Source organism: Podarcis liolepis (genome assembly GCF_965112155.1).
Source record: "Podarcis liolepis genome assembly, chromosome: 11".
NCBI classification, from domain to species: domain Eukaryota; kingdom Metazoa; phylum Chordata; class Lepidosauria; order Squamata; family Lacertidae; genus Podarcis; species Podarcis liolepis.
In genome coordinates, this window is record NC_139565.1 from 19105627 (window position 1) to 19131039 (window position 25413).

Here is a 25413-nt window from a genome sequence, read left to right on the forward strand (position 1 = left end):
ATGGAAAGCCATCTAAACAGAAGCCAACCTCTGCTCACTTGTCTGCTTTATCTCACCTCTCTCTACCCGTTTTAACTGCACCAGAGATTCCAGCAACATCTTGAGGCACCACACTGGCCTCCTGAACTAAATGAGGTGGTTGATTGCAATAACTCAACGCAAATGCATTGGCTCCCAGTACGTTTCCGAGCACAATTCAAAGTGTTGGTGCTGAACTTTAAAGCCCTAAACGGCCTCAGTCCTGTATACCTGAAGGAGCGTCTCCACCCCCATCGTTCAGCCCGGACGCTGAGGTCCAGCGCTGAGGGCCTCCTGGCAGTTCCCTCCCTGCGAGAAGTGAGGTTATGGGGAATGAGGCAGAGGGCCTTCTCGGTAGTGGCGCCCACCCTGTGGAACACCCTCCCTTCAGATGTGAAGGCGATAAGCAGCTATCTTCTCTTTAAAAGACATCTGAAGGCAGCCCTGTTTAGGGAAGTTTTTAATATTAAATGCTGTATTGTTTTTAACACTTCATTGGAAGCTGCCCAGAGTGGCTGGGGAAACTCAGCCAGATGGGCGGGATACAAATAAATAAATAAATAAATAAATAAATAAATAAAAATAATAATAATTACACCACAGCCCCATTCAGAAATACCACTCAGGCATTGATACAAAGTAAAGGGGCCATGCTGACTAGTTTTGCCCTGACGCCATCCATTGTAGCTTGCCCCACTTCTTGGCTTCCACACATGCAGGACAACATCTGCACCAGGGAAGCCTTTGGCAAAAGCTCTTTTGACCACCAGATCCTGTGGCACAGAATGGGTATGATGTACAAGCTTTGCTTGCAGAGATCATTCTAGGGGGCAAAAAACAAAAAAACCAGGAGAAGGCTGTTGTCTGATTATGTGCTTCCCCAGAAGTTGGACTGGGTTTAAGTCAGCAGGTCTCGTATTATTAGTTAATCTCTGTATCAGGGAAAACCAAACATGTACGTTGCCACTTGTGAATTGTGATGAATTCAGTCTGTTGCAAGTTTAGGCTTTTGGAAAGCCTCTGCTCTCATCAGCTTTCTGTGCTGTGTAACTCACAGGAAAAAACATATTTATTGGGTCTCTCCTAACAAGTTACAGAGCACACATTCCCCCCAACACTGATATTATCATCTCCATGTAGGGAAAATGTCACGAGGGACACAGCTGTCTCTACATCAGCAGAGGGCAAGCAATCAACAGCTCTTTCCCACCATGAATTCTGCGTCTTCCCTCTCCGTTAAACCCTAGCTAATGTTTACTTTTGTAAGAGCAAATTTCTAAATTTCCCCAGCAGTGATTTATTTTCCCATTTAAAACCATGTAGCAATGCTAGCAAGCATGTAAAAACGCATTGTTGCTTTCACTTTCAGAATGACTTCCTTAAAAAAAATATAGCAGAACAAAACTGACAGCGCAAGTCCAGCTGTGGGGTATTTAACCGGATAATTTCCTGGCTCAAAGGACATTAGATTATTAACTCACTTCTCAATTCTAGAGCTTTGGAACTGACAAAGTCGGAGCCAGAAACCATCCACATGACTTCAGCCTATTTGCAAGGCTGTATTTGCTGTATTCACAAAAAGCAAATGCTCATATTGGCACAGTAAAGGATCTGGAAAATGCAAAAGTATTTTAGGTGGGACACCAATATGCTATTTTGTAGAAACCAGATGCACTTTATAAAGATCTTCCCTTCCTTCAATTTTCCCTCTTCCTTCCTCCCGCCTACATGTTTCCTTACACTATTTTAAAAATCACTCCCACCTTCTGTCAGCATTGGAGTGTAATGCAAAGATCCAAGATTTTGCAGATTCAGACCACTTATTTCCATTTATTCCTGACTGTTGCTGGTCTACCTGTTTCACTTTCCCTTCATCATTTTCCTTCTCATACTTGAGTGCCTTGGCCAGGAACCAGAGCTGTCTCTAATGCAAATCGGTACTCCATAAAGTTCATTTATACAAAACAGCTGGATGTACCTTTACACAGAGTGACACACAAATCACACAGAAAACATCGCACCCTGGATTTGAACAATGTTTGGGGATTGCATTTATAACAATGTTAGAAACACAGTTGTACCTTTGTTGACGAACACTTTGCGACCCAAACGTTTTGGCTCCCAAATGCCGCAAACCTGGAAGTGAGTGTTCCGGTTTGCGAACGTTCTTTGGAACCCAAATGTCCAATGGGGCTTCCATGGCTTCTGATTGGCTGCAGGAGCTGCCTGCAGCCAATCGGAAGCTGCACCTTGGTTTCCGAACGTTTTGGAAGTCAAACGGACTTCTGGAGCAGATTCTGTTTGACTTCCGAGTAGTAAAGATTATTTTTCTTGTATTAATATGAACAGTCATAAAAATGTCAGTGCTGCCTTAAAGTTGGACTATTACGCGGAGGGAGGAAAGTCACCCTGTTTGTCTATGTAAATAAGATCCAGGTGCTCTTAGAGAAAACTGGTCTTCTCGATTCATATCAATCAGAGTTTAGGCCCTATTTTGGCACAGAAACTGCTTTGGTCACCCTGTATGTTGCCCTATGTTGAGACAGAAACTGGGGGGGGGGGATGTGTCCTTGTTAATTCTCCTTGACTTCTCAGAGGCTTTCAATGCCTTCAGGATTTAGCGGTGGGTGGCACCATTTTGTGGTAGTTCAGGTCCTACTTGGATGGTCGTTTATGGAGGGTGGTGCTTGAAAAGTGCTCTTTGGCTCTGTGGAGCATTCATTGTGGGGTTCCTCAGTTTTATACCCCATGCTGTTTAACATCTACAAGGAACAGCTGAGTGGGGTCATCCAGAGTTGTGGAGTATGTTGTCAGCAACATGCTGACGACACACATCCTTTACATCTACAGGTGAGAAGGTGGGTGTGCTGGACCATTGTCTTTCCTTAGTAATGGACTGAATGAGAGCCAATAAACTGAAGCTCAATTCAAATAAGATTGAGGCACCATTAGTGGGTGGTTCCCCAGACCAGTTGGATAGGAGGCTGCCTGCTCTTGATGGGATTACCCTCCTTCTGAAGGAGTGGGGATGCAGCTTGAGGGTACTTTTGGATCCCCTGCTGTGGCTTGAGACTCAGGTAGCTTCAGTAGCATGGAGGGCCTTCCATTCGCCCAGCTGCACCCCTATGTGGACAGGGATAGCTTAACTTCTGTTGTTTATGCTTTGGAAACCTCTAGGTTAGATTATTGAAATACGCTCTCTGTAGGGCTATCTGGAAGATGGTTCAGAAACTTCAGCTGGTGCCGAATTCAGCGGCCAGATTGCTCAAAGGGGCAAGATGGTTTGAGCTTATAATGCCAATCCTGGTCTGACAGCACTGGCTGCCAATTAGTTTCTGGACCCAATTCAATGTGATGGGGTTTTTTTACCCATAAAGTCTTAAACAGCTCAGGACCATCATACATACCTTTAGGTACCTGGCAAAAGCATTTCCCTCCTCCCAGGCCTCTAGCTAATTAAACAATCTACGGCCTTTTAAATTGTGAGCAGGGGGTTGTTGTTCTTGCTATAATGGTGTGTGGTTTTGTGTTGTCGTTTTTTTATATTGCAAAGCACCCTGTGATTTTCAGAGGAAGGGTGGCGTAGACATTTGATAAATAAGTAAATAATTTATCCAGGACAAGCGCTATTCTCCTTTTTGACAGCAGCCTTTTTGCTCCGGCTGGGATGCCTCCGCTTCTTGTTTGCCTAGTTGAAGCCGCTACATTAGCCGTTGGAAGTGCCTGCTGGTCTAAACTGCTTCTTTAGAAAGGAGCACAGCTGGACATGGGAAAACCAGCCCATGCCAATTCAGTGTGTGAGAAAAGAACCTCTGGGTCTCTTACATTTAGCACTTAGCTACTGTTCCGTCTGAATGTTGGGAGTGCGATGCCAGACCCTCGAGAAAAAGGCTTTTACAATCAGAACAATAGGCAAGTGGTTAGTCATGAACATGTAAATGTTTTACACTTTAATTTTGCACACAGGCAGCGGGATGGCAGATGAAAGGAGAACCACAGACGTTTGATGTATGAATGGATAAAATGGGGGAAATAAAATGAGGCTGCCAATCGTACCACTTACCTGTGAGAAAGCCCCATTGAACTCAAGATCCATTTTACTATTTATACAAGGAATGTACTTTCATTATGCCCCCACAGGTGTTACAAGGTGAACGTAAGGTCAAGTTTAAAGGGGAATATGCAACGCACAGCAGACATGCAGTTGGCTAATGGTTCTCACTGTGTGTCCATGGTTTATTTTAATGGGATGCACCTTCTTTTCCAGGGTTTCTCAAACCTTGGGTTTCTAGCTTGGGTTTTTAGACTTCAGTTCCCATTATGCCTGACCACTGGTGCTGCTAGCCAGGGAGGATGGGAGTTGTAGACAACTAGGAACCCAAATTTTGGAAACCCTGTTCTATTCAAATGTTACATTCACCAGCACCTGGACATGTCGACATACCTGTTTTTTAAAAAACAACACACCAAACAGCTAGAATCCCACCATTATGAATGAAAACTTACTCTTTCAGTTGTTTCGTTAACTTCACAACCTGGGATGCCAACGACATGCACGTCTCCACCACAACCAGGTAACGTGAGCACATGGTGTGTCCCTGGCGCTCAGCACTTTGGGAAGGTTTTTCTCCAGCATGGTTTTGCATAGTGACATTTGCTCCATATTCAACCAGAGTCTAAAATATATACATGTATAGGTCTATTAGTAGGAACAGTTACCTTCAGAGGCACTAGGTTCATCATAGGCAGAAGGGAAGTTCCACTCCCATGATATATGGTAACAGGGACCAGACTAGATGGGTTTTAAAAAGGGCTATGCATAACACTGGCAGCCAAGACATGCGGAATACTGGGGAAGATGAGATGCTCTGATTAAAAGAATGGTATATTAAGCTTTGGGACTGAGAGAAGCTGAATCAAATTACCTCGCATATAAGGGAAAATAAATATAAATAGATTTGAGGAAGAATAGAAGTCTTTTTCACATGCAAACCGAGTACTAAAACTGGCAACCCTTTTCCTATTTTACAAGCAGTGAGTAGTCTGCTGTAAATATATTGTTGGTCTGATTGTGAACTTGCAAATTTTGTACACTTACATTTATGAACAACATTTATAGTTATTAAATCAATTTTTAAAGGAAAATATGGACCTGTACTGAAATGTTATTGATTATATGACTGTCTATATGTCTACATTTCAAATCAATTAATATATTTTTTAGGATTATACAAATTAACTGATGAGGATAAGCTATTTTGGGGACATGACAGTTGCTGTGGGAGCAGCAGTCAAATCCTGCTACTGCCAGCCAGAGGGCTGGACTGATTCCTACATTTCATTTCTCCACCATCACAAACCCTTACTTAATGTAGTGTACAAATGGGCTGAAATTACGCTATCCTAATTAGCAGTCATATCAGATTTTGATTCTGTGCTAGTTAGTTCAGATGGTTTGCTCATGTGATAAGCTCAGGACTCAATAAGTCTGGTGATACTGTAGATGCTGCAACTAAATTATTAATTATGCAATGAAATATTTGGAGTGCAATCTGCTCTGTGGGTAGCTTTAAAAATTCCAAAAACAAAATCTTGCAGAATGACTTAAATTTGGGGTCCATGGAAACTTTGATTACCTGAAGGTGTTTGTTTTCTTAAAGTGTATAGACTCTGAGCTGCCTGCATGACTGAGCAGTGCAGATAGTCAATCAACAAAAATATATTATATTTTCCCTCCTGTGCTTTGCAATTTCTGTTCATAATTAGATGACTAAGGTTTTGCTGCCGTGTTTGTCTGGTGCCACTATTATTATGGGTTACAGAATTGCAGAATAAACAATGGGTAGGTGGTTAAGACGAAATTAAAGATCTCACATGCCACCACATTCCTGGAACATTTTTGGATCCTCCCAAATGCAGAGGGGAGAGAACATGCAAAAGTGTCTCCCTCACATATCCTGTAAAACTATCTGAAGTACGAAGCCACACTCATATTTCCCCTGTAGAGAAATGTGTGAGTTCTCCCTGCATCTAGAGCAGGGACTGGAAAGCTCCAGGCCCTTGGACTCTCTCCAAGCCACATCCCCTCTTGAGAGACTACGCACTTTGCAGGCCCTGCTCCATGCCCTCCTTATTTGATTGGGTAGAATGTGTCTTGGTGGAATGTGTCTCTGAATTGTGATTACGCCTCTTCATGCCTGGGTGGAGGTCTGTGTGCATCTCCAAATGACAGAGGGGCTACAGATGGAAGGAGGAATCTGTGAAAAACATTCCCCCGCCTCCATTCAATGTGCTTATATGATGTATGCATCTCTTAAAAGTACAATGAATGACATCAACAATGATGCTAAATCACGGTTTAGTGCTATGGGCAAGACCCCAAGCAAAGCCTCCAGCTCACACTCCTCCTTCTCGTCCCACATGCCCAGGAGACAAACTTCTGCAGTGTTAGGTTTCACTTCCTACAAAATCCTGGATTGTTGTTGCATATGAACCAGAAGCTGCAGTTTGCGTGTTTAGACCTTTTAACCTCCCCTTAAATAAATTCAGACAAGGCACAAATTTTGGTTTGGTTTTTGGCAGAATTTAGGCCACAACTTTATTGATTACATCAAGTGAGTGGTTGCATAGGCTCTGGTTCGACTAGCTCTCTGCACCGTTGCAGGTAGCACTGACCCAGGGCACCAGCATAGGTCAGCCAAGGGTGAACACTTGGAACAGTGGAAAGCCAAGGCCAGGCTAGTCCACCACCCAGATATCCCCCTGGACTCAGGCATGGGCACAACCCCTCTCAGGGTTGACCAAACCATTGAGTCCCTGGATTCCTTTAACGGAATACCCTTCACATAGGTATGGCGAGAGTGTTCTCCTGTCCCTATCACCTGAACCAGAACCTATCCGCAACCTTACAAGTTGTGATGATTTGCTATGCGGCAGGCGAACCCAAATGGCAACAGCCAATCAGCCAAGTGGGGAACATTCCTGCCATGCCCCTGACCCAACGACAGGCGACACACGACGGCATAGCAAGGTCAAGTGCAAGCCCTAAATATAGGGAGAGGTGGGCGGGTGTTCCGATGCACTGGCCCAAAGAGGAAGCTCAGGGTCACGTGCATGGGCATATATAAGTCCCTCAATCCATTTGGCTAGCGTCTCATTGGCCTGATTAAACCCAGCATCGAGGGACCTACCAATAGGGTGTTGTGTCCAATCGTACTCACTCATAACACAGGGTTTGGTTGCCAGGTCACACCACAGCACGTGCCCTTTTTGAGGGAGGACATGATTTATCACAAATTCCAGTCAGTTTCAAGACAAGCCAGCTTCAGGCAGGGGAGGGGTTGCAGCTCAGCAGAGCACATGCTGTTCATGCCTGGCCTTGCTGCTGCACCCCTGGTCCCCTTGCTGAATGGGCGCTTGGGCAGTGTTGGGGGGGCGGGATACATCTGCCAAGGGCTGTGTTGGTTGGCTGGGTTCCCCCCTGCAAGGGCAGGCAGGCAGTGCAGTATGGCCCCAGTTTGTGTTCAACAGCAAGCCAGGAACTGTGGAAAGTGAAGCTAAACACTGGTCACATGGGTGCAGGTGAGAAGAAGGGAAAGCACATGAGCCTCAGGTTTTGCTCATGCACGTAGCACTAAACCATTTTAAAAGTATATGTGAATGGGGCCAGCGTCTTCTGATATAACTGATCTTCTGTTTCCATGTAACAGACTACTATGTTTTTTTGTTTTTAAATACCTCTATTGCACATTAGAATCTATAAACATACAATGCATATATCAAACAATACAATACATATCTACAAAACATACACTACCTATATACATACCCAACGTGAACGCACCCACAGTGAATTGACTTCCAACCATTCTCGTTGTGCTAGTTTACATTTACAGTGGTGCCTCACGAAATTAATCCGTTCCGCGACCCCTTTGTCTAGCGGTTTTTTCGTCTTGCGAAGCAACCCTATTAGCGGCTTAGCGCTATTAGCGGTTTAGCGGCTATTAAAGGCTTAGCGGCTATTAAAGGCTTAGCGGATTAGCGGCTAAAAGGCTATTAGCGGCTTAGCGGCTTAGAAAAAGGGGGGGGAAGCGGAAAAAAAATCGGAACACTCGCAAGACGTTTTCGTCTTGCAAAGCAAGCCCATAGGGAAAATCGTCTTGTGAAGCAGCTCAAAAATGGAAAACCCTTTCGTCTAGCGGGTTTTCCATCTTGCGAGGCATTCGTCTTGCGGGGCACCACTGTATTTAATCTGTACGCATTTCATTTTGGATGTTCTATTCTTCCAAATATTTTCCAACCTAAGTTCGTTATATTTTCTTTATTTTCCAGATTCATTCACTGTCTGTCAGGAGATCTACCTTCTCCACATAGTTTTTAAGGTATTCTTTAAAGATAGTGCCAGCCCCATTGTTGCATCTCTAGCATACGTCGTATCGTATAGTGGTTAGTACTCTGTGTTGTGTAACGGGCTACTATGGATTTTTCACTTAGAACAACCGTCTGAAATAAATGTAGAGTATTATTTTTTACCTGTATGCATCCCAGATACCCATGCTGGGCAGCGACATGGACTGCGCTGTTGCCATCCTGATCAACTTCATCTAAAGAAATCCCTTGTTCTTGCATAAACTGAAGTAGCCACAGAAGGATTTTCTCCTACACACACACACAGAGAGAAAAAGATTTTAAAAAATAAAAATAAAAAATTGAAAGGTGGCTGCCATCTTCTTCTGTGTTAAAGGTATTTATAATTATGGAATATGTTCCAGGTCTTAAGATACATTTACATAGCAGTTGCACTGCAGAATCTAACAGAGGAACTGCCTTAGCTATCCTTACTTAACCCATCTTAGATGCTGCTCAGATCACTTTGCGCTTTAGTAAGATCCTTAAACATTCTCATTCTGCAATTGTAAACTCAATTAGTTAGGAGTAAGCCCCACTGAATTACTTCTAAGCGAACATGCAAAGGTTTGAGCTTCATATACAATGGTACCTCAGGTTACATACGCTTCAGGTTACAGACTCCGCTAACCCAGAAATAGTGCTTCAGGTTAAGAACTTTACTTCAGGATGAAAACAGAAATCGTGCTCCAGCAGCGTGGCAGCAGCGGGAGGCCCCATTAGCTAAAGTGGTGCTTCAGGTTAAGAACAGTTTCAGGTTAAGAACGGACTTCTGGAACGAATTAAGTACTTAACCTGAGGTACCACTGTATTAAGTATACACAAAATATTGCTACAGGTAGGCAATATTTATGGATAAAAATTGCTGGTTGAAATGTCCTTCCTTCCTTCCTTCCTTCCTTCCTTCCTTCCTTCCTTCCTTCCTTCCTTCCTTCCTTCCCTTTTTGTTCAGCATTTGGGAGAGCAAATGAATTGATTGAAAGTGCCAGGGCAAGTGATGAATAAGGTACTGGTGAAGAGCTAGATGACAAAAGATCACCACAATGTATCGGAGAGTTGCAGTTTTTGAGGGCTACCTCATGGAGCAGATCTTAGATATTGACTTCTCAAAGGAAAATTGGTCATTTTTTCAATAGGGAGTCCTCAAAATTCTGCAGCCCTCCCATAAGCTACTCCAATACTTTGTCACTCACTATTCTCCCCTTCCTGTGTCTTCTATATTTTTACTGTATTGAATTTTCTGTATTTTTGATCCCTACTTCTACCACGGTTTATTTTGTTCAATTTTGGTTCCGGAAGAATTCTACAATTTGCATTTTAATATTAAATAAATTTAAATTTAAAACAAACATGTTAAAACACACACAGCAAGTTCTCAGGCAGCTCTTAAACTCCAGAAATGTCAAATGTAGAAAAGTATAGATTCTCAATTGGTTTCAATATGCTAGAAATATACTTTAAGCTACTTATTTTTCATTGGGATGACCTGGACAAAATGTGATATTTTAGAGCACATTGCTAACTAAGTCCTAGTGGGCTTACTCCCAGGTAAGAGGGGTTAGGCTAGCAGCCTTTCTGTTACAAGAATGAGCCTCAGCAAATCTCAGTCTTGCTTTCCCCACTCCCTTGGCATGACTGTAAGGAGATTAACCCAAGTTTAGTGTGTTGCCCAAGCTCTAAACTGTGGCCATTGTTAATGATGATGAGTTGGGAAAAGTCAACTTCAAAACCATGGTTTGACATTGTACACAAAATGGGCCATTATATGTGCATTCTCACATAAGCCACACATTGGCAAAAGCAATCAGTGAAGCAGGTGAAACCAAGGTAGGTATTTGGATAGCCTTATGGGGCTTAAGGGACACGGGTGGCGCTGTGGTCTAAACCACAGGGCCTAGGACTTGCTGATCAGAAGGTCGGCGGTTCGAATTCCCATGATGGGGTGAGCTCCCGTTGCTCAGTCCCTGCTCCTGCCAACCTAGCAGTTCGAAAGCACATCAAAGTGCAAGTAGATAAATAGGTACCGCTCTGGCGGGAAGGTAAACGGCATTTCCATGCACTGCTCTGGCTCACCAGAAGCGGCTTAGTCATGCTGGCCACATGACCCGGAAGTTGTCTGAGGACAAATGCCGGCTCCCTCAGACTATAGAGCGAGATGAGCGCGCAACCGCAGAGTCGTCTGCGACTGGACTTAACGGTCAGGGGTACCTTTACCTTTAAGGGGCAACTATTTTGTTCCCCCTTAACATGAGATGCACATTAATGGGAATGAAAAAATGTTATGGTGTAAAATGCGCAGACGCCTCCCCCTAACCCCTCTGCATGAATGCTATGAAACGAGCTTGGTTAATGTTGTCTTCATTATAGCAGTTAAACTAAAGGCAACAACTACAATGGGTAAGAAATGAAGATAGCTACAAATATAACACTGGCTGCAACATTTAGTTGGTTAATTGATTTAAAACATTTTATAAACTAAAAAATGTATCCTCATTCAGGCAGATTTCTTTCTTTCTATTTTTGTAATATTTTATTACCACAACTAAAAGGTAAAGGTAAAGGACCCCTGACAGTTAAGTCCAGTCGCAGAAGACTCTGGGGTTGTGGCGCAACAGAAAACTGAAACCAGAGCAGCGCATGGAAACGGTGTTTACATTGTTACCGGAGTGGTACCTATTTATCTACTTGCACTTTTTGGTGTGCTTTCGAACTGCTAGGTTGGCTGGAGCTGGGACCGAGCAACGGGAGCTCACTCCGTCGTGGGGATTCGAACCGCTGTCCTTCTGATTGGCAAGCCCAAGAGGCTCAGTGGTTTAGACCACAGCGCCACCCGCATCCCATATTAGCACAACTACTAATTGCCATTTTGGGAGATTCTTTTTCTCCTGTGTGAGAAAGAAAGCACAACGCCTCTTCTAAGATGTTATCAACTGCAATGCAGTCTTGCATTATCTAAAACAAAGGAAATAATACACCTTTTAAAAATGTGTCGTCCCCCCCTCCACAGGCCAATTTACAATGCAATTTTAAACATGTCTACTCAGAAGTAAGCCCTGTTGAACTCCAGGGCAAGTGCTTCTCGGATTCCAGCCTTAATTGATTTATTGATGAATTTATTGACTAAAACTCATATGCTGAATCAACCATCTTTAACTGAATGGCATGTCTAATATATATAAAACCAACACTCCCTGGGGATTTTGAATTAATCTCTCCATCTCACAAAGAAGTCAGGTGGTTCCTGCTAACACATATGGCATCCAAAGAGAGACACAGAGAAACAAGACGGAGGTATCAGCACGTTCAGGGGAAGCCCAAAGACAGAAGCAGTCATTTTAAAAAAGCCTTGTTAAAACCCCAAAAGGGTGGGGGGTAGTTTTCCCACAGTCAACAAAGACTGAGCATGCTCAATAACCAAAGGATGTTCTAGGCCAGGCATGTCCAACTGAGATCTACTCCCACTATAAAAGAAAAAACTGGCAGTGATCTACTAAAGTTGTTGAGCTTTTTTTACCTGTTAGGCGGTCCTGTTCTATGCTAATTGAGAAAGGGGAGGCTGGGGAGACAGGAGAATTTAGTGTCCTGGAGGAGAACATGGTTAATTGCCTGGAACTCTGAACAGGAACACATTTGTTAGAAGTAGACCCTCCAAGTGTCCCTATTTTCCAGGGACAGTCCTGGATTTACAGAATCTGTCCTGGTTTCTGATTTGATCCCAGAATGTCCCACTTTTTCTTAGGACATCCTTGTTTCCAGTGGAGAAATGTTGGAAAGGTGAGGCTGCATTACAACATTTTGCTGTAGGTTTGAATTGTATACAAAAAATACTCAGGTTCCGAACATGACAAACTTTGCCCTGCTGGGGTCAAGATGCTTTTTGAAAGTCTGCTTGTTTGGCAGAAGGTTCAAGTAGAAAATAAATAGGGCTGGTTTTTTTGTTGGTTTTTTTTAGAAGTATTAACTGAATTCAGAGTCTAGAGATACACACATTCTTGGAGATATGCTTGATCCCCATCTCTTCCTGATCTCACACTTGGCAACAACTCAGCTGGCTCATTTACCATTTTTTCGGTTCAAGGATATTTCTGAAGACAGACTTGGAACTGAGGCAGGGCAAGTTTTTCTCAAGAATAAAACATCCTGTACGAGCATTGTAGGACAACATCGACATCAATGGGCCTATTCTTTGGCTGCCTTTTTTCTCATGCCTTCTCCATCATAGGAAGTATTTACTTAAAAAACAGGTACCATATGTGCCAAGTGCTAGAGGAAATAATTGTACGTTGAATCCATTCAAAAACACTTCTTCTTTATAAAAATATTTCCCTTGCATTGCAGCCAAGTCTGGTGTTTACACGGGCTATCTTTTGCTTGAGCAACTTTGCATAAGGTTGGAAAGTGTCTAGCAAATGCATGTATGTTAAAATTACTCAATATTTGCTTCTATAGTTCCCAATACTTGAAAAAAAAATTGGGGGAAAAATGCAATTCCTCTCAGTGTATTAAAAACCCCCCTCTATCTATGACTGGCACAGACTACATTTAAAATTTCACATTTTTTTTGGATAAGGGTAAAAAAATAACTCACTGTATGGGCAACCTGAGTGATTTATCTTTTATTCATTCATTCATTGCTTTTCATAAAAAGGCAATATAAAATACATAATCACAAACAACTAATAAAAGAACATGACTAATGAAATCCATAGAACCAACACATAATTTTGGCCTCAATGAGATAATACATTATTCAGCAAATCATAGGACTCAAAGAGGACCTTAAAACAACATTGGCCATTTCTGTGAAGGTATGGATGAAAAGGTACATGTTAAGTAATCAGCGAAATAGGAAAAACAAAGACAATGCATCACTAGAGACAAAGAGGGTGCCACAACCAAGAAGGCCCCAGTTTGGATCATCATCACCCCTCTGACATTGCCCGAAGGCTATAAGAAATGCCCCTTCCAGGGATCTCAATGGTCAGACTAACACACATTGCATTAAATTAAAACAAGAATTCAAAATGTAACTGTACCTGCCCATAGCAACCTGCATAGTGAATAAGGCTTGGGTGGTCTTTTGAGCAACTTAATTCTGCAATGGCTTCTGTTTCACTCACCATCCATCTCACACACTCCAGCTGACCATTCTAAAGAGAAGAAAATGAAGATGTAATTTTTTGGGAACATTTATACTTAATTTTGAAACTTTTTGTGTGTACAGTATGTGCGTGGGAAACATATTTTCTATTAAACATTGTAATAGCAGTGATTGTAGGGTAGGCCTATTTACAGGCGCTGCAATTCACAGGTCATTTCTGAAACACAATTTTTATTTAGCTCTACGGGGCTTAAATATAAAAACAGTCTTGGATACAGCAGCAGTATTTGCTTAATGACGTCCCTTCTAAAATTCCTACAAATCCTGCATATATCCCTTTGCAAATACCTGTTTATTTCATATTCATCCCATTCATAATCTATTGTCATCTGTTCTCTCATCTACATTTCATACAATTTCTTTTTTTATTAAAAAAATCCCTATTTTAGTTCTTTTTATTAAAAAGTTGCCTTTCAGGATGGAGTCCCTTCAGGATGGTTTATGGAACACTATAATACGTAAAAATCCTCACATAGTTTTATGTGTCAAAATGCTCACATAGTTTTAAAAATGTAGATGAGAGAACAGAAGACAACAGAACACAAGAGTAGAGAGGCAGATGCATTGATATTATAAATAAATTTGAATAACATAATTAACAACACGGTGCAATCAAATACACCTCCATTTAGAAATTCAATCAGGCTTACTCCTAGGTAAGTGAATATAGATTGGCATCCTTCATTTATAATCCTAAACACAAGTAACCAGGAGTAACTTTTGAGTAAGTATACTCTTGCACACCACCCCAATCTCTGAGCCGTGTGAGATTCCAGGGATTCCTCACCCAGGGTTCAGTTTCCTGGGAATGAGGATCAGCGGAGACTGTGGTGTCTTTATGATATGTGGCTTAGTTACACACATAGACAACCTGAGCCTACAATGGAAGGGCTCACAGCATTAACACCCCAAGGGGGTCTTGCTTCTCTCATAACCACAGCCTTGGATTCCACCAGAGATCATACCTGAACATACTTCCAAACTTTTCCTAAAAGGGAGATAGAAGTTAAGGAGCCCGCCATTCCTATTTTGTGCTTTTTCCAGAACCTCTTGCTTTCACCCTGCAAAAGTGGCCCCAGTATTTTGCTTCATTTATTTTGCTTCATTTGCAGAATATCCCAAGAGAAGTTTAACTCCATCATTGTCTTTCCTGTGCACACCACTGAATTTTACAAGGGCACAGCAGTGCTATAAAATGTAGTGTTTTCTTGTATTACAGATTTTCCTGTAGTCTGAACTTTCTTCCAGATGACATTAATTATTTTTGTTTCTGACAGGTTGCCTGCTGTTCTCCACAAGAGGTAAATGTTTACCTTCATGTGATATTCCAAAGTGGTTTTGATATCTAAGACGTTTCAGCTCTGGATGTGGCACATTAAAGTAGACGCTGCATAAGAAAAACCCAGGAGTATCAGCAGCCTTCACATATGTACCTTTCATCTCATTTATCTTCCTTAATATACTCATATTATTACAGCATAATCAACTTGTGCCTCAGGTCTGATTCTGGAAATAAGGGTTTTCAAAAAAACCCCAAAACAAACCTGAGCCAGTTAGCATATTGTTGCACCGTGGAATCATAGTGGAACCCCCTAAGGTGTGGATGGCAAATTGTCACAGGTATGTGATATAAAACAGATGATCTGTGGTTGCAGTTGATCTTTCATTGAAGCTGCTTGAATGACCTGCTTCTAAAGAATGTTGCTTGGATCTCACAACGGTTTGCTTAGAAAACTCTCCCAAAACCAAAAATAAAAAGCAGCAGCCAGTGATGCCATTGGATCCGGCTCAATGGCAACCAACCAGGCAACAAATGGTCACCAATTAACTCACAGGAGATGTGGGTGCCCTTGAGCTTGAATTGAGCTTCTTGGCTTCCCACAGGCATCTGATTGGCAACTGTAAAAACATGATGCTGGACTAGATGGGCCGTTGGCCTGATCCAGCAGGCTCTCCTTCTTCTTGTTATTTATGAATTTTTATTTATACTTTTCAGATATATACGTTTATTGATTTTACAGTCATCTTAACATTTTGAAACTTGACTTCCTTCCCCCTCTTTCTGCAGTTCCTTAAATTTATTTTTAATATCTTCTGCATATCCAAATTAACGTAACTTACTCATTTATTTAACCTCTTTAACTATATACTCATATATTGTTGTTGTTTAGTCGTTTAGTCGTGTCCGACTCTTCGTGACCCCATGGACCAGAGCACGCCAGGCACTTCTGTCTTCCACTGCCTCCCGCAGTTTGGTCAAACTCATGCTGGTAGCTTCGAGAACACTGTCCAACCATCTCACCCTCTGTCGTCCCCTTCTCTTTGTGCCCTCAATCTTTCCCAACATCAGGGTCTTTTCCAGGGAGTCTTCTCTTCTCATGAGGTGGCCAAAGTATTGGATCCTCAGCTTCAGATACTCTTATATAGCTGCAGGCTATTACAATAATCCTGCCCGTGTTTTTATCTGTTTACAATTTGTCTGTAAATATTCAAAAAACCATTTCCATGGATTTCGCCGGCTTCTCTCGTGCCCGTCAATGGTTTGCCCCGCTTTGCCCAACGACCTAGCGAAACTTCTCCAGCTGCCAGGTTAAAGCGAGGTGGCTCTCCTAAACGAGGCTGGTCTGGAGTGTCACAAGAGGGTGGCAAACGGCTACTTGATTTAATGACTTGGCTCTGGTATTGGAAGGAAAATCCCTCTTGGCTCTGGCATAAATTCAAATGGGGTTTTAAAAGAATTCCCAGTTGCATTAAGATCTTCAACCAGGAATGGTATCACCGGTTAAATTGGCAAAATGTATAAAAATGAAAATAAAGTGTGTTGGAGATGTGAAACAGAAGGTACGTTCTATCATATGTGGTGGGATTGTAAGAAGATAAAATCCTACTGGTAAATGATATACAATGAATTGAAAAAAATGTTAAAAATAACTTTTGTAAAAAAACCAGAAGCCTTTTTATTAGGTATTTTAGGTCAAGACATACCAAAAGAAACGAGGACTTTATTTATGTTTGCCACTATAGCAGCAAGAATGTTGATTGCACAAAACTGGAAGACTGGAGAAATACCAACTAAAGAACAATGGCAAGAGAAGTTGATGAACTACGCAGAACCGGCAAAAATGACAGATAGACTAAGAGAAAAAGACAACAGAGACTCTGAAAAAGATTGGGAACCATTCATATTATATTTGCAGAAACAAAGAAAGTCAATAGACTTGATGGCAGCATTTAAATAAACATTCATATTATCAATATCAGAAAATATTTAGAAGATAGTGAAATAGGATGGTGTATTTAATTTAATTTTTATGTTTTTAGGTTTGACGTTACGTTATTAATAACTTTTTCTGTTGAGAGAAAGTGGGTGAAAACAGAAACAAACCAGAAATGCAAGTTGGGGGAAGTCTTGGAGGGGAGGGAGGAATATATAGTAAATGGTAAGAATTTGAGATGTATGTAATGAATGAAAAAGAAAAATGATTTTTTTTTTTAAAAAAAAGATCTTCAACCAGGAATTAATGGAGAGAATCCATGGCAAAGGAAACAAAAGAGAAGAATGCTGCATGTTATATCCAGAGATGCCTGGCTGCTCCACAGAATTACAAGCGATGGAAGAATTGGTTACAGAGCCTGAGGCCAGGGAGAACTTTGATGTCACAGGGACTGTGACAAACCAAGGAGGAAAGAAAAGAGAAGTGTTCTGTCTAGAGATGTTCTATCCAGAGATGCCTTGCTGCCCCAAGGAATTGGCCTGCGCTCCCTCCTCCCCCGCCAAGAGGTTGGGGAGCTGTGCGCATGGCAGGCCAGCTGGGGGGTGGGTGAGCGGCTCCTGGGCTGCTTGGCGGTGGCTGGGGGGGCTGCACATCTGCCTCTCAGCCGGTTGGCGGCCCACGCTCCCTGGCCGCTTTCAGCAGCATATGGTAAAAGGTTGCGAGTATGGGCCACACTTTAGCTTTTCAGGTTCTGAAACTGGAAAAAAGTGTGGCTTATATTTGGGGCAATACGGTAGTAAATCCCTTCTCCGTGAATTTGTGTTATTCTCTTTTTAAAGGTAAAGGGACCCCTGACCATTAGGTCCAGTCGTGACTAACTCTGGGGTTGCAGCGCTCATCTCGCTTTATTGGCCAAGGGAGCTGGCGTACAGCTTCCAGGTCATGTGGCCAGCATGACTAAGCCACTTCTGGTGAACCAGAGCAGCGCACAGAAACGCTGCTTACCTTCCCGCCGGAGCGGTACCTATTTATCTACCTGCACTTTTTCGGGTGCTATCGAACTGCTAGGTTGGCAGGAGCAGGGACCGAGCAACGGGAGCTCACCCCGTCACGGGATTCGAACTGCCGACCTTCTGATCAGCAAGCCCAAGAGGCTCAGTGGTTTAGACCACAGAGCCACCTGCGTCCCTCATGTACTCATTACTGGAGATCAAACTACTGTTAGAGTTATAGCTACAAGGCCCCTAGTTCAAAATATGGCAACCGTAGGAACGGTTCTTTGTAACCACATTGTGAATTTTGGCCTTAATAAAGTTTTTATGTTATAACGTCAAAAAAACAACAACAAACCATTTCCATTCTTTTATAAAAAGTTTGTTATCTTGATTTCTTATTCTTCCAGTATTCCATTTCTGCATATTCCATAAGTTTTTGTATCCATTCTTCCTTTGCTGGGACTTCTGCTTCTTTCCATCTTTGGGCAAGTAACATTCTTGCTACTGTAGTCACATCTTATGTATGTTTTTATGGGCTGAAAACTTTTACTAGTGGGCAGGCAGGATATAAATCAAATAAGTAGTAGAAACAGTGGGTGCCACACAGTAGAACTAGAAGGAGGCCTGTGGTGCGTTTTAAGTAATTTGTGAAAAGTTCCCATTCTTCTTTAAAGTCACAGTTGTCCTTTTCTCTCAGTTTGTATGTCAATTTAGCCAGTTCTGCATAATGGCCTGTGATGCCATTTTGACCATGTCAGGCTCGCTTTCCCTACCCCTGACAGAAAGCTTCTGCAGAGCGTAGGGCGGTGTGTGTCTGTGTCCTGGTGTGTGTTCTGCAACAAGTTTAAACAACACTTCCTCTCTCCCCACAACACTGCTTTTTAAAAGTTTGGAAAGAAACTGGGTTCCCAGGTCAATTTCGAATTTGGCTTTTAGACACCGTAGGAAGTCACACTACCTTTATTGCTAAGCCAGCAGGGGTTAGCTGCTCACTGTTCCGCTCATTCAAGCAGTCTTCGCCCATCAGAGAGGTGAGATGCTGTAGGCATTCTGCATGCCCCTGTGATGCGGCAACATGCAAAAGGTTGTTGCCGTTTTCATCGTGGATCTTGTCCAGGTTGTCAGCTGCGAGGTGGGGCTGTGCAAAAGACGACATGGGAGAGTTAGTAATTTAATTCCATGTGGGCCTATTTTAGCAGCTACTAAGGTTTATGTGTCTGCAAATAAATAAAATACTGATTGAATGGCCTGTTGGCTACCTAGTTGGCTTGTACAACTGCCCATTCTAGGAGACCTATATTTACCTTTTTTTTAGGTTGTTAGAAGGACCAGCACATCACATAGACCAGGGGTAAGCCAAGATGGTCCCTTCCAGATATTTTGAACTATAGCTCCCATCAACCTCAAACAGCACGGCCAATGGTTGGGGGTTATGGGAGCAACATATGGAGGTCATCAAGTTAGCAAACTCTATCTATCTATCTATCTATCTATCTATCTATCTATCTATGGTGTATATGTCTATATATATATAGAGAGAGAGAGAGACTGAGTACAACCATTGGCAAAGGAAATGCACCAGTCTCAGTTTTATTTCACTGATCACATTTAATTTACAGACAAAGATACAGACTATGAGAGTCTCGTAAAAATAATCAACAGACAGATGTACGGACAAGTTTGAGGTGGCCCTGGAAACAGTGGCGTAGCGTGGGTTGTCAGCACCCGGGGCAAGGCAAGTAATTTGTGCCCCCTAACCCGTGGATTTGCGCCCCCTAACCCATGGATTTGCGCCCCCTAACCCTAACCCCCAGATGTTGCGCCCGGTGCGGCCGGGCCCCCCTGCACCCCCCACGCTACGCCACTGCCTGGAAAACGTGCTTTTTGCCCCATCCCTCTGCTCACTTTGGCTGCTCTATCCTTCTCCCTCCTTGATTAGGGTGCAGGCTGAATTGCTTGCCTTATTTTACAGTACGGAGTGTCAGTTTTCTTTATGTAGTAAAATCACCACATGCCCACTTGACTATGTGATGGCATGGATTCACATGGCATTCCTGGGAAGTGCTGCCAGGCCGACAGCCGGCACACAGAGCCCTGCGCTGCTGCAAGTGTTTGTGCAAGGCTTTAAAAGAAGTCTAGTCTTGCATGTACTCGCAGGAATGCAGAGCTTTCTGTGGCAGAATTTCGTGGGATGCTCAGGAGGGCAGCCTGGGAAGTGCCTGCCAGGCTAGAAGCCAGCATGAAACTTCTGTGCTGCTGCAATGATGAGTATGACGCAGGCAGAATTTTTATTACACAGCATTGAAAGAATAATAAAGACCCCTTATAGCCATGGGGCTGCTGGAGTGTTTGAGGGGCCTCAGGGCTGCATGGGGCCCCAGACATGTGCCCATTAATTAGTCCAGTCTTAGTGGTACCACTGTCCACACAGCAAACAAACACACCCAAATAGAGATGCTATTTGGGTCTCTTTATTTGTTGTGGATGGGGCCAAATAACCCATTAGGGATGCACTAATAAATGCTAAATCATTGAGCACGTTTCTGACTTTGCATATCTTTCTGACTAAGATCTGTTGGAAGAGACTCTAAGAACTGTGTCCTGTATCACTTCCATTGAAGTATTCTTCTAACCTCCACCCTACTCTTGCTGTATGGATTTAAGAGTTCCTTGCTATATGGAAGCAACTCTTTCTGAGCCTTGGCTCCAGGGGTGATTAGAGGCTTTGTTTATGGAGTCTCTCTTTTGTGATAGGCAATATCAGAACTACTTGGATTTGCATAGAGTGCTGTTTCATTACAGCCCATTTTAAAAGTTTTCCAAGCATTACAGTCATTAACTGATACAAATAACTGCTGTAGTAATTGGCCATATACACATCCCAGCTGGGAGTCAAGAACCTGGCTGTGTACCACCAAGGTTATAAGAATTCTTAGCAAAATAACAAAAAAAAAACAGAAGTGGATCTACATAGATTCTGTACAGTATATTTATGTGATACATCATCTAATCCTATCCTCCTGTCTGTACCTAAAACTCCTAATTAAATTATGATAAATATAATATAGTCCTTTAAAAGGCACCCACAACAGTATGCTTCTGAAAAGGCACTAGTTAGGATTTATAGTGTTCTAAGCTTTCCTCCAATAGCAGAGTTATTCTGATAGATTCTTTGTGAGTTCCCTCAGCTCCTTCTAACTTTAATATGTGAGCACAATCAAAAGATTGGAAATAATGATTTAGAGCTTGAGACATGCTGTCTAATATCCTAAGTCAAGGAGTAGACATCTATAATGTTTCAAACAAAGGAAAGAAAATAATTGGAATGCCCCGGAGGATTAAGAAAAAAAACCCAACCCTAGAGTTTCCTTCCAGACTGGTGAAGCATTGGATTGAATTAATTGTATAATGTCACTCAGTTTTATGAAGGCAGATCTGGAATAGGCATGAACGAATATTGATCTGCTGCAGTACGACAGTTCCTATGTTCCTAAGGGAATGCCCATAAAACAATATAAGGTTACATTGTATTGTACTGCTCTTTGTGTACTAATCCGTCAGATAAAGGAAAATGCAAGCTAGTTCTACCACAGGATTGCTCTTCATATTTGACATTAGAAACAGACCCAAACATATTTTTTTATTTGCATGGCATCTTCTATATTACATTCCAGAACCAACATGTCTTTCAGCTTTTCACTTTACTACAATATGAAAACTTCAGCTCGTCTCAAGGAGCAAGAAATCTTATAAAGCATTAACTACGAGAATCCCACTGGGCCAAGCATTGCACTAGACTGAAAATACAATGCCTGATAATTATTATAAGAAAAAAAGCAAGAGATTACAAATAGCTGAAGAAACAAATTGAGAGGGAAAAGCAAAATAAACTGTGATGAGAATATTTGGATACATTACAATCTGAGTTTCTACTTAGTACTTTCATATAGAGAAAAGAAGGGACTGTTCTTATTTCTCCTTTAAGGGTTTAAAGGAAAAAAGCAAGGGTTTTTTTTGTCTCACAATTGACTATTTTTTTTATTATTGTGCAACTGAATACTAGCTCCTTTTTTTTAAAGCTCTCTGTTTTTGTGTTTGCTGCTGCATTCATGATCTGTCTCTGTCCTGCTTTAGGAAAAAGCTGTAGGTAAAACATAAACAAAAGTAGGCACAAAGTAATGAATATGAATGCAGATAAGGCCTGCTTCCCCCCAACCTTGTTAGCTTACATCTAGTTGCTCTGGAAACGCCGTTTAATGATGTTTTATCACAAAGCTGTAACTAGCTAAAATCTCCATGTGGGTCAGAGGCCAATTGGGGCTTCTGTGTGAGCTCCTGTTCATGAAAGCTGTTGCAATAAGATGGGGTAAACACTCTTGAATATTAATCAGAACACACAACAGAAGCCTCTCTGTTACTGTTATTGGCCTCTGAGTAGGAACAGAGTTAATCTACTAATAAATGAACAAGTGGAGCCCCGCCATTCCGAAAAGATTTAAAACAACAATGGAGGATGCAACGTATACACGCCCTGCTAAGTAGCTACATTAAAATCAACCATCCTTGAGTTTTTATAATCTTGAGTTTTTATATTTTATATAAAATATATTTTATATTTATATTTTATAAAATATATTTTATATTCCCATGCAACTTGCCTTCAACAAATGTCCTTTTTGCAAATTAAAATGTGTGGTTTTCTCCAGGGAAAATCTCAACGGCAACTTTTCCCTCCTGTTTGTGTGCCTTATGAATGAATGATTGAACGATTAAAAAACTTACCAGTAGAGATATCTGCCCTTCTTTCACAATATTTAAGATGCTCTTGTTTTTCTTCATGTCCTCGCTCCTTTCTTCTGGACCTCCGGGGCTGCTCCAGTTCATACCGAGGTTTAGTTCATCCTGCTTGCTTTCTGGCGCTGCTGCCTGCAGATGAAAAGTCTTTAACTGACAGTGGGGCACCGTCTTCTCCATTTTATCAGCCAACGTCCTGTTGAGGAAGCCCTTGGTCTGGGCTTCGGGTTCATGGACCGAACCACATTTAACTAGCGGCTGGGGGGACTCCAATTCTTCAGCTAAATGCTTGTGCTGATCGGGGACAATGGGCTGCCCTTTTCTCAGCTGGGAGCTTTTCACAGGGGACAGAACACAGAACTGTGTTGTCCCTGTCGGTGCCTTCTCTGTGTTCCCTGCTGGGCATGGCTTGCCACTGAGACCATTCAGCGTTGAGTACACACTCAAAATCCGTTTCTCTGGAGCAGCCTTGGCAAAAGCAGCGAGCTGCTGGCTTGATTTAATGTAAGGCACATCCAAAATTTCATCCATGTCTAGGTCGTAGTGCTCCAACTCACCAAGCAGAACTCCAGGCTCAATGCATTTTGTTTTAAGGCTCTCTCCATTACCTGGAAGTTGATCACCGTTCTGAGGTGCAGGTGGAGAGTCACTACCTTTCTGGCACTCCATTTTCTGGTTCTTTTGGTCATCACTTTCATTATTTTCTGAGCTCTCTGGTTGGTGCTTAAGGGGAGAAACCCTCTTCACCGGTCTGAATTTACTGTACATATCCGCAATGCCTGTTGGTTTTTGTGCATTTCCGAGGACCGTCGAAACTCCTGAACTCCAATTCGTGCTGGGAACTAAAAAAAGCACAAGAAACGCAACCTCAAATGAATTCCATTTCATCATCACCCGTGCATGCATTCTTCTTATCTTGTATACTTTGGAAAGAGGATACCTTGGAAACATAATTACCCATAATTAAAGTACTGTGACAATACCGTGGGGGAAACTATACCTTGTATTTTAATGACCACCTTGCACACCGCAAGGTTTCGGTTGCTAAAAATTAAGTGACAGAAATACAGAGCACTATTCATGGCAGGGGGGTGAAACGTGAAAAACCGTGGAAGCCACATTAAATTTAGATTGTAATTTTGGCTCATAGAGAATGATCAGAAAATATTCACAGCCTTGTATTCTAGTTTTGAACCTGAAGGTCAAATAGTGTTTTTTTGTGATTCTGAAATGAAGCTGCAGAGGCAGCAGAGGAGAAGGTTGTGAATGTGCTTTCAGTGGTGGTGGAGGGAAGGAAAGGGTGTTTAGCTCTTTCTCTCACAGTCCTCTTGATCAAAATCTCCCCTAGGCTACCTGCCTCACAGAAAGAGGGATACAGATATTGCTCTCCATGGGACAAATAGCAGAATGGGGCACAATCCTAAGCAGAAGGATGAAAGAAGATTAAGTGCCTCCTCCCTGCTGCTATGTTCACATTCACAACCAGGGCCGGATTTCGGTTTGATGAGGCCCAAACCTACTGAAGGTAATGGGGCCCTTTATACAGGGTGAGTCCATTACAAGAGGCCCCGTGGATACAGAGTCCACATGTTCCACGGGGCCTCTTTTAAAAGACTCACCCTGTATGTCCAGCTGTCCTTGGTCAACAACAAATTGTCACTGGTTTTTTGTGTTGAATATATGCTATATGGTAATTTATGGACCTAATAGGTTTCTAAAGCCATTTGCACATAACAAAATATGTATTTTATCAAAGTAATTGATATAGAAATGAGCAAACCAGTGATATTTTAGAGAGCAGGTTAGCAAGCGGGGCCCATTACCTACATCAAAGGAGCCTACACAACACAAAACACTTGCTGTGTGTAGGTTTTATTTTTTTATCTTATATTTTGGAAATGTACACCCAGTTTTTTCCCCTTTTATAGCCCTAAGCTATAGCTTGTTTAGATTATACAGTGGTACCTCGGGTTACATACGCTTCAGGTTACAGACTCTGCTAACCCAGAAATAGTACTTCGGGTTAAGAACTTTGCTTCAGGATGAGAACAGAAATTAACCCGAGGTACCACTGTATGTAACTCCAGCACTGTTCACAACCCGCTAATGCCACTTTTCATTTTTAAAACAAAAGTCGGGAGATGTGGTCACAGATCTCCTGCAAAATGTATCATCTCTCCCTATCACACATTCTTCAGAATTCAAGTGGATTCTTTCTATCGTAAGTATTAGCTGATTTTATCGAAGTTCACTTCATTTAGTAGGGAAGGCCTCACAAAACTGTCTGACAGTCACCTTTTAATGTGTAGGATTGGACTTCGTAAAAGTGTTTCTTCGCAGAGCCACACTTCGATTTATTGCGTGTACTAAATGCAATGCTTCAGTTGCATCTATCTTGCACTCAAGTTGAGCTTCTAAGAAACACTCTGTTTCAAGAAGCAGCTGTGCTAACATTGTTATCAAAACAGCAAAAAAGTACATTTTGAAAGGAACAGAATAAGGTTTGACTTATTACCTGGATATCTTCAGAAGCTTTTGGAATGGTATTATTCGGCTAATTATTTATTATTCCAACAACAACATGCAGCTTAAGATGTTCAATACAAAAATCCCATTGCACAGATTTATTTATATATTGTATACGATCCTGAGTTCAAAGGGTGACAGTTTAATGCTGGTTTTATTTACATGTGAATTCCCCCCCCCCCACAAGTGATAGAGGGAAATGGAAACCACATGTTTCCCAGCTGTTTCATTCTAACAGGGACCAAGACTTTACACAGAAAGCAAATTTTGTCCTAGCCTCAAGGAAAATACTTTTTTT

The 25413-nt window shown here is 42.1% G+C and overlaps 1 protein-coding gene across 6 annotated transcripts in view; it reads right to left on the reverse strand.

Moving 5' to 3' along the window:
* The window catches only part of SNCAIP (synuclein alpha interacting protein), a 125552-nt gene that overhangs the window by 14953 nt on the left and 85186 nt on the right, over window positions 1-25413 (reverse strand). For all 6 annotated transcript variants that reach the window (XM_083464457.1, XM_083464456.1, XM_083464453.1 and 3 more), the window contains 5 exons: window positions 22578-23431; window positions 18754-18933; window positions 13461-13574; window positions 8551-8676; window positions 4525-4694 (listed from right to left, as the gene is read on the reverse strand). In XM_083464457.1, coding sequence (XP_083320583.1) covers window positions 4525-4694; window positions 8551-8676; window positions 13461-13574; window positions 18754-18933; window positions 22578-23431 — 1444 coding nt within the window. The remainder of the gene's footprint in view (window positions 1-4524; window positions 4695-8550; window positions 8677-13460; window positions 13575-18753; window positions 18934-22577; window positions 23432-25413) is intronic.